Here is a 16023-nt window from a genome sequence, read left to right as displayed (position 1 = left end):
ATAAATAAATCCTGTTGATGAGATGGAATGTTTGTTTCGAGTTTATCTAGTGGGAAAATATGCATGTGTACATGCATAAAAAAAAAATTTAAAAAAAAGTTTAACCTAATGAACTCCTCATATATCCATCTGTCAGTTAATTCAACCACTATTGTGCAGTCATGTCATCTGCTGGGCTAAATGACAGAGTAGCATGAAAAAAAAAACTGATGCAGGAGTCAGTTTGTGGCATAGTCGCTCTCAACCATGTCATTATGTGGAAATGGACTAGTGTGTCCGTTATGCGTGTGTAGGTGTGCGTGAGAGAGAGAGAGAGAGAAAAAGAAAGAGAGAGAGAGAGAGAGAGAGTGAGTATCTGAATGTATAGCCTGTCTGGGCAGTGTTCCCCTGGGGAAGAGTTTTCCTCCTGCGCTGTAGGGGACCGCTGGAAACGGGACACACTTCCTGTGGAAATGGGGTTATCATTTCCACAATTATGGCCTAATTAGAGAAAAGAGGTCTGGAGAGCAGGGCTGGGAAAGGCACACATTCATACACTCTCACCCACACACACACACACACACACACACACTTATAACTACATCCATGCATAAGCCACAGACACATACTGATATGCAAACACATATGTAAACATCATAACACACATTCCTCATGTCTGGAATTTGTCAAATGTCACTCAGAAACACCTTTTCAACATAACCTACAACCTTTCTTAAATATGAGCATACATCATAATTATAGTCCTCACACGCGCACACACACACACACACACACACACGTCTTATAATGAGGTCTCTGTTATTTTTCGCTGCCTGTCACACCCAAGTATTGCACTTACTTCTGAAACTGTAGATGGTTACACATTCTTATTACACAGTATTAGTTTAATCAACTTGCTTTATTTTTCAGATCGTTTCTGGAAGCTTGAGTGCAGTCGGATTTATAGGATATTTCGCATTTTCTCATTATTATGAGAAAAATATGAGATTATGAAAAATTAATTATAAGATTACGTACACTTTAAAAAAAATTAATTTCAAGCTTAAAATGGTCGTTTTTGTATACGCTTTGAATTATTTCTGGGAAGTTATCTGCCAATAGAACAATATTAAATTAAGAACAGATCATAATAAATGTACTACAATACTATATTAAATAAGAAGAGAAAATATTACATTTAGAACAATACATTTAGAGATTAAGTATACATAATTTACATTCAATTTATATTAAATAAGAACAAGTAATAAATCCCAAAGCTGAAATGATTAGAAATGTGTAGAAATAGGCATAAAAATCATGTGGTTTTTTTTTTTTTTTATCATACTTCATAATGAGAAATATCAGATAAATTCCACTATATTCAACATATATTCACAAGAATATAATATCAGGGATATAACAAAATATCAGGGATAATATAATATCAATTATCAATTATCATATTCTAAAATAATATGATAATAGAAATTCATTATAAAATACCAAACTATATTTTTAAACTGAATAAATGGCAATGAGAAGGAGCATAAACAAGTCAATATATGTACAGATTAATTTTCTTGAATATCATTATTTTGTTCTTTGCTCTCTTGCTATCACACGCTCATTTCATTCTCTCAGTGCTGCACTTTGTAAAAGCGCTGTTGTTGAACCCTGCAGCTGAAAAAGCAGAACTCAGCTTCTCACCAGCTGTCCAATAAACACTGGCAACCTGGCACTTTCGCCAATGACTTTGTCACATAGCAGTAGCAGTAAATCATCCATCTGCTGATTTACTGAGCTTTAACAGCTCACTGAGTGTGCTCAAACACTGCACAATGCTTGTAAATGGTGAAAACTCAAACACAAACTAATCAATAAGTTCATTACTGAAAGCAACCGGACGAGTCAAATCTATCATCCTCAGCTACTTAAGCAATCAGATACAGTGATTTAATGCTGATGGTCAACTAGACCCAGCAAAGCATTACTGAAATGTCTAGGGGGGCATTTAGTTGTGGGAATACGTCATGTCCAGTTTAGAATACGAAAGATTTTTGATGGATAATCTGTGCTGATTGCATGGATGAGTCAGAACAGAGGGTTACACTGTGCCTGGGAAAGCAGCTCAGAGCACTGAGCAGGATTGGGCAAAAATATATAGACATGTATTTTGATACAAATGACAAAATAGGTCAAATCAATAAAAATAATAAATACAGAAATACATTTTATTTGGAGGACATGACAGGAATTACTGCTACAGATAAATATCCATCAAAAAACACTGATACAAGTATTTTGGATCAGAGATGTTCACCTGTGGTTTTGGTGAGAGCATAATATAGTTACAAGATCTTAGCAGCTTCGCCTGCTAGTAAACATCTAGTAGACTACTATCTAGAAAAACGCATGGTGAATAATAAAGGAGATTACTGATAAGGTGGGGGGCATGGCGGCTTAGTGGTTAGCAAGTTTACTGTGTGCATGGAGTTTGCATGTTCTCCCTGTGCTTCGGGGGTTTCCTCTGGGTTCTCCAGTTTCCTCCCCAAGTCCAAAGACATGCGTTGTAGGTTGATTGGCATTTCCAAATAGTCTGTAGTGTGTGAATGGGTGTGTGATCCAGGGTGCCCCCCATCTTATGCCCCGAGTTTCCTGGGATAGGCTCCAGGCTCCCCTGTGACCCTGTGTAGGATAAGTAGTATAGAAATGGATGGATGGATAGTGATAATTCTTGAATCTGATTGGTCAGAAGGTGTTGATACATTTTCTATAACAGCAGCTCTGACAGCAGTGCCAGCTGCAAGGTTTATACGAATGTGCTTGTTCTAATACATGATCATTTCTATAGTAACAACTTACACAGGGACTTGTATGGCTGTGACAGCATACAAATGGATTTTTAAAAATCGGGTATAATTGTTTATATGTTTTCAGTGAGAAGATGTTTAATTAGCATTGTTGCAAGGAATATCCAGTGTCAGTGCTTTAGATAAAGATAAAGCTTTAACTTTAGGTTTTCCAACATGAGAATAAGAGAGAGCGAGAGAAAGAGAAGAAGAGAAGAGAAGCTAGTGAGGGAACTGTTTAAAGCTGCTATAACACAAGTGATAACAATAGTTCCTGATAACAGGAACTAACTTGTTTCGAGGACGTTCCAGAACATTAAACAGAACTATAAACAGATAAAACTTCTGACATGTCATTCTTTAACAAATAGAAACTGTAATCACTGGCAAATTGCTGTGGCATAGGAAAAATCAAACAGTATACTCTTATTGGAAAATAGGACGTCTCATGTCTTTTCCTACATGATGAATCCAATCAACACATTGCTATGTCTCCATTTGGCCAGCTGCGCTATTCATGAACACAAGGTGCCTTTGAGAAGATGGTGCTGCAGAGAATTTGCATGAGTATCTGCTCTACCAGAATCACATGAGAGTCAGTTTACACTGTTATGCAATGTATGTTGATAGTAATTACACTGTTTTGTTTTGCATGGACCAAATTCAAAAACGGTAAATAGTATTTTGGATTTCAAGCGTGTATTACAAGTGTATATATCAGAGGTACTGCTCATCCCTGTTGCTGAGAGAGAGAGACAACTGCATACAGTATTTAAATCCCTAATAACAGGCATGAGTTCCTGTGTGATTAGTCATAACAAAACCATGCGTCCTAATGCTGTCAGTATGAATGAGTGTTTCAAGCATATGTATGTGTGTGTGTGTGTGTGTGTGTGTGTGTGTGTGTCTGTGTGGCATAACACAAACCACCAGATGTCATTTATCAATTAGGAAATCAGGCCAAAATCCCCTGGATAATATACTAGAGCCCCACGTACACATGTGCACACAGACAAGCTCACGCTCACTCACTTACTCACTCACACACACATTCTCATGGAACAATGAGAGGGATCATCAAGTAATTAAGACCTTAAGGTCAGAAGTTGGAGTGCACTGATTATGTAATCTCTCTGTGATTAGCTCACATTAACACACACGCAAATACAAACACTTATATACGCTAAAAGTAAAAAAGGCTCCAATCAGCAGTGGTGCAGGGAGAGGGAGAGAGAGAGAGAGAGAGAGAGTGTTAAAGCTGTGCTCTTACCCGAGTATGTGAACTGCAGTCTGGGCTGAGATGATCTCCATGCTCCTGATAAAGTAATCACCAGCAGCAACACATAGGTGATAGATAATATCCTCCTCATGGCTATGACACACTGTACACTTTACGCCGTAAACAATCTGAACACAAACAAACAGCACACAGCTAACGCAGACGCTCAGGCAGGGTGCATCACACACTTCCCTGTGTGTGTGTGTGTGTGTGTGTGTGTTTCTCCACAGTGCAGAGAAATCTAATCCAGCCTGGTTTAATATCTCTCTGCTATTTCTTCTTGTTTGTCTTCTTGTCTGTCAACTAACAGTATCAACGGCTCCTTGGATAGTTCTCTCTCTCTCTCTCTCTCTCTCTCTCTCTCTCTCTCTCTCTCTCTCAGTCTCTTTTTCACACACGCACTCTTGGTCTCATTTTTTCCCTTTTGAATATCTAGTGGTGTTGGTTAATCCTCTATTTGCAGCTGATGCTTCTCTCTCTCTCTCTCTCTCTCCCTCTCTCTCTCTCCCTTGTTCCTCTTTTAGCCTTCCCTCTCTCCTTACATCCAAACACTCCTCTGTAAAGAAGGAGGGAACTATACCACGCCTCTCTCCCTCCTCAGTGTGCTCTCAAAAAGAGGGCTATGACAGTTGGTGTGTGCCTTTCATCTCATTAAACATCTCTCTTTCTCTCAGTCTGACTGTGCTCTGGACTCCTCACTGACTGATTATGTCTCTAAACCCTTTGCTCATTTTCTCTGTATTCTTATCTGGACTTTACAAACACTTATAAGCTGAGCACACAAAATCACTCCCTGATACAAACACAAAATTCCAGCTAACCCGTCTGCACCAACAATGAGAGCATTAATTAAATACGCAAACAGGTCCTGAATGAGAGATTAGAAAGGAGAAGTGAGCCACATGGCAGTGTGTGGTGCGGCTCCCGAAAGAGACTTAGAATGGGGGTCCAGCTGCGGATTAAACATTATCTCACACTAAAACGTCTCATTACTAGGAATTCACTACTGAAAATCTGCCCTGGGCTAAAACTAATCTCCACCTGTGGACAGTTTTAATGTTCAAACAGACAGACTAACTGCGGGGTAGTAATGGTGGGTATTAGAGTTAGGCTCACAAAGCCAGTTTTGATCAGAGAGAGATACTATTGATTAGAAACAGGGAAACTAAGAATCAGAATGGTGAAGGTAAATTATACAATTACTAACAAGACTAAAGAGGCTTGAGAGAAAGAGAAAAAGAGAGAGAGGGGGAGAGAGAGGAAGAGAATGAAAGAGAGAGAGAGAGAGAGAGAGAGAGAGAGAGAGAGAGAGAGAGAGAGAGAATATCAGGGAGATTGTTGAAAGGGAATCAGTGACTCTAGCCTGAGAGAGAGAGAGAGAGAGATGGAGAGAGAGAGATGGAGAGAGAGAGAGAATATCAGGGAGATTGTTGAAAGGGAATCATTGACTCTAGCCTGAGAAAGAGAGAGAGAGAGAGAGAGAGAGAGAGAGAGAGAGAGAGAGAGAGAGAATCAGGGAGATTGTTGAAAGGGAATCGGTGACTCTAGCCTGAGAGAGAGACAGTATTAATGTAAAACAGAAAGAGAATTTGAGAGAGACAACACCAGAGGTGGGCAGTAATGTGCTATATTTACTTTGTTACATTTACTTGAATAACTTTTTGGAAAAAAACAAATTATTTTAAAGAATAGGATTAACTGGCCATACTTATACTCTTACTCAAATTCATTTCTAATCACAGAAATGTATTTTTACTTCGCTACATTCAGTGCTGTTCCTCCACTATTGATAAATGGTAATGAATATATGTAGATTTAATAATTAGGTTATATCACATATAATGAGGTCGCGAGTCTTGTGATAAGCTGCAGTGGTCTGAATGATGACGCAACAACCGAGCGCTTTCACAAGCGGCTTAGTCCTGGAAGATAATGGCCAAAGACGTGGAAGAAGCAGGCAGGACACACACATGTGCCACACACACACACACACACACACACACACACACACACACACGTGTGCCACACACACAAACATACTAACATACAAACACACACGTGTGCCCCCCTCCACACACAAACTAACAGACACACACACACACAAACACAAACATACTAACACACACAAACACTCTCTCTCCCTACACACACTTTCTCTTCTGTTCCATAGTCTGTTCTTTTGTTCTCTGTCATCTTGTTTAAATGTAGATGCTGACAAGTCCATGTTGTTAACATGTTGTGAAAATAAAGACAGTCAACCGTTGGGAAAATGTTTGTTTTTTTGGGATGTGTGTGAGATTTTGTGTTGAAAATAACAAGTTGTGTGTTTTTGTACCCATCATAGGACTGGGATATGCTGCTTCATCTTGAACCCAGGTTTTATATCATATAAACAGAACAGACAGACTTTCCAGGAGATGTGCAACTTACAGTTCTACATGTAGTCTGAGATTCAGGATTTTCCCTTCATTTTAATCAGATCCGAAGTAACTAGTAACATACTACTTGAGTAGTCTTCTCACTGGATACTTTATTACTCTTACTCAAGTCATTATTAACATTATTACATTTTACTGTTACTTGAGTAATTGTTTTTATAAGCAGTTTTACTTGTGCTTGAGGAAAGTTGTTTGCTACTCTACCCACCTCTGGACAACACTGACCTGATTCACAAAGACTGGATCACGGGGTAATTTTTCATGAGGAATAAGAGAGAGTCTAGAAGAGACATATATAAGGGGAATGAGAGAGACAATCAGAGAGACAGGGAGTTACCTTTCAGAGGAATTACAGTAATGGGGGTAATAAACATTTTAGAGAAATTAATGAGAGTAACATCTCTGTCTTGAGAGAGACAATATTAATGTGCATTGGACAAACAGACAGTCTCATTGAGAGAGACCACTTCAGAGGAATCAGAGAGACAGAGGAATCTGAGGGAGAGACCTTTCCAGAAAAATTAGAGAGAGTCTGAGGGAGATACATTTTCAAAGGAATCAGAAAGACAGTCTGAAAGACCATTTTCAGAGTAATTAGTGAGAGTCTGAGAGAGACACTTTTCAGAGAAATTAGAGGGGAGTCTGAAGGAGAGATATGTTTAAAAAAAGAGAGAGACAGTCTGAGGGAGAGACTTTTTAGTGACATTAGCAAGACAGTCTGATTGAGAGAGAAACTTTTCAGAGGAATTGGAGAGACAGTCTGAGAGACAGACACTTGTCAGGACTTGTTCAGAAGAATTAGGGACACTGGTTGAGAGACACTATTAATGTGAAATTAGACTGTGTGATTGAGAGAGACACTTAGGGGAATTAGAAAGACAATCTGAGAGAGAGAGAGAGAGAGAGAGAGAGAGAGAGAGAGAGAGAGAGAGAGAGGAAAGAATAATTAGAGAATTTGAGTGAGAGATCTTTTTGAATAAATAAAGAAACAAGTTTAGAGAGAGATCTTTTTAACGGGACTCTTTAAGGGACAATCTGGAAAAGAGATAATTAGAGAGACACACTGAGAGATGGGTGCTCTAAAGAAGTAACCAGAAAGACTTGCTGTGCAATGCAGTTTGAGAGAATAAATTCACTAGAATCTGAGAGACAGAAAATTAATAGAAATCTAAGAGGCAATCTAAACAAGAGACACATTTCACATGAATCAGAGTGAGACTGTCTGTGAGAGAGACAGCACTATTAAGGAATACAGCACAATTAAACTGACTGTACGGCATAGCGTATCCATGTCGCCATCTAGTGGACAGGGCGGGGACACAACATGACAGTACACTCACTGAACACTTGATTGGGAACACCTGTACACCGAAGCAGTCATACAATTATCTATTCAATCATGTATATAGTATAATGCATAAAATCACGCAGATACGGGCCAGCCACTTCCGTTAATGTTCACATCAACCATCAGAATGGGGGAAAAATGTGATCTCAGTGGTTTTGACCATGGCATGATTGTTGCCCAGATAGAAAGGTGATATTGAGTCAATGTTGAAATTCCATCAGAATTGTCATTTTGATTGAGGTTGAATAGTCAATGCTAAATAATATTAAATCAATGTTGATAATTCATTGCTTTTCAGTGTTGAAAAGACAAACAGTGAATCAATGTTGATTTTTGGTCAGCTTCACTTCCCCATTGGTAGGGCTTAGATTTTATGTCAATCCCTCCGACCCCTCATTCAACACAATGCAAATCAATTGGGTGCATTTCTGTGACATTTAGTGAGCATATTCATGGTCCTTAGAGGGTTCTCTGGTGGTCCAGCAGCTAAGAATCCCACACTCCCACGGCCTGGGTTTGATTCCCGGGCAGGTACTCAGTGCCGGTCTCAAGCCCAGATAAAATGGGAGGGTTGTGTTAGGAAGGGCATCCAGCATAAAACCTGTGCCAAATCAAATATGTGGACCAGTGATCCTATTAAGTTTGTGACCTCACGACCCTTCCCTATAGTTGAAAAAATATTGATTTTTTGTCCATCTTGATCTATTTTTCATTGTTGAAATAACATTATTTCAGGATGCAAACTTGATGAAAAATCACTGTTAAATTTCAAATTTTAACATTGGTTCAGTGATATTTTGGTTGATGCATTAACATTGATTCAGTGTTGATTCAGTGTTGGTCTGCTATCTGGGTGGTGCCAGTTGGGCTGGTTTAAGTATTTCTATAACTGCTGATCTCCTGGGTTTTAGAGTTCATTCAGAATGGTGCAATAAAAAAAAAACTTCCAGTGAGCCAACACCATGAATCCATGGACCCAACACGCCAGCACACCAGTGATAATGTAACAGAGAGACAATGCAAAGAACAATACATTCGTTGCAAATTAGACACATCAAGGAGCAGCAGTGGCTTGGCGGTTAAGGCTCTGGGTTACTGAGCGGAATGTCAGGGGTTCAAGCCCCAGCACTGCCAAGCTGCCTCTGTTGGGCCCTTGATCAAGGCCCTTAACCCTCTCTGCTCCAGGGGTGCTGTATCATGGCTGACCCTGTGCTCTGACCCCAACTTCCTTACAGGCTAGGGTATGCAAAGAAAACAATTTCACTGTGCTCTAGTGTATATGTGACCAATAAAGACTCATTATCAAGGACACTGATTTTGAAACAAACAAACATAACCAGGGTCTATGATATTACAAATTTAACCTGAAAAATACTCAAACTTATCTGGTCCAATGAAACATGAACTCTTCTGAGAATTTCATTACTGTAAACACACACCAACATTTTCAAAGTATAAACAAATAGAGCAGGTAATACAATTTTTTAAATTACATTTTTACTTCTTAAATCAGTTATTTTCTAACTACTATAAATGTGAGCTTTAATGTTAGCACATTCTACATTACTTTACCTAATGGCTAATAGATAATAGCCAATAAAGATAACAACAAAGAACACTAACATGTAATATTATACATACTGTATACAGTATGCGTGTATATGCACATATGTAACTAAGGATTGATTAATTAATAACTTACTAAATGATCTACTGCTACTACTACTAATTAACTATGCAAGATAATAATACCTAAAAGTGACATTTGGTGAACGTCAGTTTTCACATAACTGTATAAAAAGAGAGAATATTTCAGGAACAGCACTGACCTTGTTAAACATCATAAAACATTCTTGCAACAGAAAGGGAAATTTCATATGTTTTTCTTTTTCATACCTTTTCTCTCTCTCATAGCCTGATGACATGGTGACAACATAAATACATGGTTTGTTTTTTAATAATATTAATTCTTAAATTCAGACAGATGTTTCTCATCCAGTCAGAGTCCATGGTGTTAGTCAAAATTGGTAACATGAAGCGGCACTGTGAAAAAAAAAAAAACCATTTCAGCGTATTTATAGTCATAAACGGTAATAAAACGTTAACGTGACTGTTGTCACTATTCAGTCATGTTATCTGCTTATAAGGAGTTTTCTGTAGCTGGACCTTTACATACACTATATGGCTAAAAGTTTGTGGACACCAGACCCTCACATCCATATGTGTTTCTTCCTCAATGTGTTGCCACAAAGCTGGAAACACACAGTTATATGATTGTCATTTATGTGATATATGTTGTGTCTTTATATGCTGTTGTAGCATTACAGTTTTCCTGAAGTTAAGAGACCCAAATCTGGTTCAGCATGACAATGTCCCTGTGCACAAAGCTCCATGAAGACATGGCGTGCCAAGATTTGTGTGGAAGAACATGAGTGTCCCAGAACCCTCACCTCAACCTCACTGAACACCTTTGAACATGATGAACTGGAACACTGACTACACCCAAGGCCTCCTCACCTGATATCAGTGCCTTACTAATCTTACTAATGTTCTTGTGGTTGACTGAGCACAAATCCCCAGAGCCACCATTTAAAAATCTAGTGCAAAGCCTTCCCAGAAGAGTGGAGGTTAGTCTAACAGCAAAGAGGACTAAATTTGGAATAGGATGTTCAAAAAGCACATATGGGTGTGATGGTCAGATGTCCACAAACTTTTTGCCATATCCTGTATCATAGTAATTGAACACACCTGACATGTTATGGACGAGGCTGAAATTTTAAACTCGACCGCCAGGTGTCGCTTTAGGATAAAACATGATGATCATGAAGAAAAAACAATGATCATAAGAGCTTGCTGGAATCGTTTTATATACTGTATTTAAGACGTGTTCGGCGTCCTTTCTGTGCTTTTCACATTAAAGAAATGGTTAAGAGATGGAGAACAGACTGTGCAGTGGACTGGGGAGATGTTAAACAAGTATCAGACCTACATATATGCCACAAACTGACAAACAGACCAAGCCAAAGACGAGTTTCCGCTGTCACGCGAAGAAAATCCGTGACGTCGACGAGAAGTCCGCGAGCCGTGCGCGCGCCCGCCGGCCCTCGCGCTCTCTACCAGCTGTCCGCTCATCTTTCTCTCTCTTTCGCTGTCGATTTCTCATAAACACGTGTTCTCTTCTCTGATTGGCCGCGACGGAAAACCATGAGCTCATTGGTTAAAAATAGTCCCACTAGCTGGTAGCTAAAAATAGCCGCGTATAAAAGGCTGGGAGTCTCGCAGAGGCTCGCTGCACTCCACCGTCGGAGCTAGTTGAGAGTGAAAAACGCCCCGGAGGACGAGAGAGAGAGCGACAGAAAGAAAGAAAGAGAGAGAAAGAGAGAGACTGTCCCGGTCTTTAGGAAAGACGCTGTGTGTAAACGCCTGCAGCTTTTTAACGCAGCTCGCGCAGGCGGCATCGTGACGAGTTCCTTCCTGAAGTGTTTTTTCCACCACTAAGAGCAGGTTCTGCCTGACTAAATCATAATACACTTTTGTAGGCCCTTACCCCATGTCATATTCACATTAAAATCAACTATATGTAAGAATAAAGTCTAAATATATTAATTATATACTGTATGTTACTTATTGAGACACGAGCAGAGTTTTCGTGGGTTTAGGTGTGGTCCTCTGCTCAAATAGTGTTTGCTGTTAGCTAACTTCTGAATCAAGGTGTTGGTTTGCAAGTTACCACTCTTGTTCTATTGTCACCTGCAGGTTTGAGAAGCAAATCCACCCCATTACTTTCAAGAAATGTCCTACCTTCATTCATTCATTTATTCATGCAGTCATTTTCAGTGCAAAACCTGTTTATTTTGGTCAGAGTCACTGTGGATCCACAACTTATCCCAGGAAATGCGGGCGTGAGATGAAAATACACCCTAGATTGGACATCAGTCCATTACAGTCCAACTGCAGAACCCGGAAAGAACCCATGCAAACACAGGGCGAACATGCAAAACTCCAATTGGAGCTCAAACCTTGTATACAAGGAATGTCTAACTTGTAGGTATACAAGGCATGGCTTTTGCTCTGCTTAATGACCACCATTGAACCAATATTTGGGTGGTGGTTCATTGTACATTGGTGTCACTGTTCCAGGATTTTAGGCATAGGAGTGTTGGTGTATAAGCAGCAAAAAGCTGTAGATTATTTTATTCCTTCCACATGTTAAAATACTCCTTAAGCCTTCGTAATCAGCTTCTGACCACAGGACTGCTGTTAAAAAGATATATTCTGTTGTGAACTCAGCAGTGACATTAAGGTGCTTCTAATCCCCAAAATTACTGCTGGGTCTGACACTAAGGCACCACATCAGTGTCACTGATATTCTGAGAATGATACATCACCCAAATAAAATGTGGTCCATGGTGGTTCTTTCCCACTGATCATCAGGGTGTATTGAGCAGACATCTTGTGCGGTGCAACAGATAGGCTACAGCCAGTTATTGTGCATCTATTGTATGCTAGGTTTAACTGATAAAATTATCAAGGAGTGTAGGTACACAGTAGGTAGTACCTAAACAGCTGGCAACATGGGGTATTATTCAGAGTGGGCAACTTATGGTGCATCCAGAAAGTATTCAAAGCACTTCACTTTTTCCACATTTTGTTATATTACAGCCTTATTCAAAAATGGATTAAATTCATTATATTCCTCAAAATTCTACAAACAATACCCCATAATGACAACATGAAAGAAGTTTGTTTGAAATCTTCACAAATTTATTTTAAAAAAAAGCAAATAATAATAATAATAATAAAAAGCACATGTACATAAGTATTCACAGCCTTTGCTCAAGACTTTGTTGCAGCACCTTTGGCACCAATTACAGCCTCAAGTCTTTTTGAGTATGATGCTACAATCTTGGCACACCTATTTTTGGGCAGTTTCTCCCATTCTTCTTTGCAGGACCTCTCAAGCTCCATCAGGTTGGATGGGGAGCGTCGGTGCACAGCCATTTTCAGATCTCTCCAGAGATGTTCAATCGGGTTGAAGTCTGGGCTCTGGCTGGGCCACTCAAGGACATTCACAGAATTGTCCTGTAGCCACTCCTTTGTTATCTTGGCTGTGTGCTTAGGGTCGTTGCCCTGTTGGAAGATGAAGCTTTGCCCTAGTCTGAGGTCCAGAGCACTCTGGAGCAGGTTTTCATCAAGGATGTCTCTGTACATTGCTGCATTCATCTTTCTCTCGATCCTGACTAGTCTCCCAGTTCCTGCTGCTGAAAAACATCCCCACAGCATGATGCTGCCACCCCCATGCTTTACTGTAGTGATGGTATTGGCCAGGTGATGAGTGGTGCCTGGTTTCCTCCAGATATGACGCTTGCCATTCAGGCCAAAGAGTTCAATCTCCGTTTCACCAGACCAGATAATTTTGTTTCTCATGGGCTGAGAGTCCTCCAGGCAGGCGGTCATATGCCTTTTACTGAGGATTGGCTTCCGTCTCACCACTTTACTATACAGGCCTGATTGGTGCAGTGCTGCAGAAATGGTTGTTCTTCCGGAAGGTTCTCCTATCTCCACAGAGACACGCTGGAGCTCTGTCAGAGTGACCATCGGGTTTTTGGTCACCTCCCTGACTAAGGCCCTTCTCCCCCGATCGCTCAGTTTGGCCGGGCGGCCAGCTCTAGGAAGAGTCCTGGTGGTTCCAAACTTCTTCCATTTACGGATGATGGAGGCCACTGTGCTCATTGGGACCTTCAATGCTGCAGAAATGTTTCTGTATCCTTCGCCAGATCTGTGCCTCGATACAATCCTGTCTCGGAGGTCTACAGACAATTCCTTGGACTTCATGGCTTGGTTTGTGCTCTTGTAGCCGGTCTGTCCTGCCTAGCCCGGCCACACTGCGTTGTGTTCTTGTGCACAATAAACACCGGCGTATCTTGTTGAAATCAGGTTTATTCGTCCTGCAGACAAGCTCAACGTCTATTTAGAGTTCAAAGAGAGCAAAACGTCATCATACAGGAGTTATCTTCACAACATACCTCTCGCAGTCAAACTCAACGCCGACTCACTATTTAGAGGAGACGAACTCAAAACGTGTTAATAAAACACAAAAGGATATAAATAACAAATGCCATTACTTTGTATCCTATTACCTTCAATTATATTGTTAATAACAAATAGCTTTTTAACTTTGTACACATTAACATGAAATATAGATCATATAGATGCACATTTATCATCAACTGGTGCATAACTTAAGTTTTATATATTCCATGAAATAAAGAAATACACAAGCACCACAGCAATCATGAAAAATGTCCTGCACCACAATAGCCTAATACAGTGAACTTGACTAAAATAACACATTTACTGAACATGGTAATGTGAGTATAGAACACATGCACATACCTGTTTAGAGTTCAAAGGGAGCAAAACATCGTCATACAGGATTTATCTTCATAACACACCTAACATGAGAAAATAACGTAAGTGTGTACCTCGACACGAAGATAAAATGGCGACAGCTAGCGCGCGCGCGCGCGCACACACACAGGGGCAAACGTGTCAATTTGTTCACTTTACAAGTAAAATAGACAGCAGAAACGACACAGTCCGTCTATCCTAACAATACTATAAATGACCAAACTGGTTTGTGTGCTTGACACGACTTCTAAAGTTTAAAATCCGGACTTTATAATCGCGCTGTCTTGAGTACCTACCTCTCTCAGGCAAACTCACCCCAGACTGACGAGAAACCGGGAATAACGCGATACGTCTGCTACCAATCAGCAAAGAGCTAAAACACCAATAAAGTACTCCCAACACCAAGAACAGCGAACTATTAAATAACCGCGAAGGATTTGGGCGAAATTAATACATCTTACTGCTCAAGACATGCCATGAGGGAGGGGGAATGTTATTTCCTATTTTCCTTATATCTGTTACACTCTGTCATACATTGTTAACTGTGGGACCTTATATAGACAGGTGTGTGCCTTTCCAAATCATGTCCAATCCACTGAATTTACCACAGGTGGACTCCAATCGAGTTGTAGAAACATCTCAAGGATGATCAGTGGGGATTGGCACCCTGTCCAGGGTGTACCCCGCCTTGTGCCCCATGCTCCCTGGGATAGGCTCCAGGTTCCCCGTGACCATGAAGAAAAGGATAAGCGGTATAGAAGATGGATGGATGGATGGATGATCAGTGGAAACAGGATGCACCTGAGCTCAATTTTGAGTGTGCCAAGCTTGGTGTGCCAAGCTTGTAGCATCATACTTTAAAAGACTTGAGGCTTTAATTGGTGCCAAAGGTGCTTCAACAAAGTATTGAGCAAAGGCTGTGAATACTTATGTACATGTGCTTTTTTTTTTTGCTTTTTATTTTTAATAAATTTGCAAAGATTTCAAACAAACTTCTTTCACGTTGTCATTATGGGGTATTGTTTGTAGAATTTTGAGGAAAATAATGAATTTAATCCATTTTGGAATAAGGCTGTAACATAACAAAATGTGGAAAAAGTGAAGCGCTTTGAATACTTTCCGGATGCATCCATCCATCTTCTATACTGCTTTATCCTTTTCAGGGTCACGGGGAACCTGGAGCTTATCCCAGGGAGCAGCGGGCACAAGGCAGGGTACACCCTGGACAGGGTGCCAATCCATCAGAGGGCACGATCACATACACATTCACACACCCATTCATACCCTGCAGACACTTTGGGCATGCCAATCAGCCTACCATACATGTCTTTGGACTGGGGGAGGAAACCGGAGTACCCGGAGGAAACCCCCACAGCACAGGGAGAACATGCAAACTCCGCACACACAGGGCCACGGTGGGAATCAAACTCCCAACTCTGGAGGTGTGAGGCGAACGTGCTAACCTCTAAGCCACCGTGCGCCCTGTTTTGAACTATTTCAATTGATTTTGTTTGAAATAAATCATTAATTTTGCATAATTGCCCACCAGGCTTGCTGGATTTTTTGAGCACTCTTCCATGCAATATTCTTTCAGTTGTAAGATGTTTGAGGGTTTTCTTGCGTATACCGCCACTTTCAAATCCCCGCACAATATTTCAGTGGGATTCAAATCAGGCTTTAACTAGGTCATTCCATAACTCTCCATTCCATTTCTTT

General features: G+C 40.3%; 1 protein-coding gene across 1 annotated transcript in view; it reads right to left on the bottom strand.

Moving 5' to 3' along the window:
• sema3h (sema domain, immunoglobulin domain (Ig), short basic domain, secreted, (semaphorin) 3H) overlaps nucleotides 1–4652 on the bottom strand; it is a 29320-nt gene extending 24668 nt beyond the window's left edge. The window contains exon 1 of the mRNA XM_017468304.3: nucleotides 4102–4652. Within this exon, the coding sequence (XP_017323793.1) occupies nucleotides 4102–4201 (100 nt within the window). The 5' untranslated portion in view covers nucleotides 4202–4652. The remainder of the gene's footprint in view (nucleotides 1–4101) is intronic.
• Nucleotides 4653–16023: the final 11371 nt, after the last annotated feature.

This window comes from Ictalurus punctatus, chromosome 5 (genome assembly GCF_001660625.3).
Source record: "Ictalurus punctatus breed USDA103 chromosome 5, Coco_2.0, whole genome shotgun sequence".
NCBI lineage: Eukaryota > Metazoa > Chordata > Actinopteri > Siluriformes > Ictaluridae > Ictalurus > Ictalurus punctatus.
The sequence above is the reverse complement of the archived record's forward strand: the minus strand, read 5'-3'. Positions and strand labels throughout refer to the sequence as shown.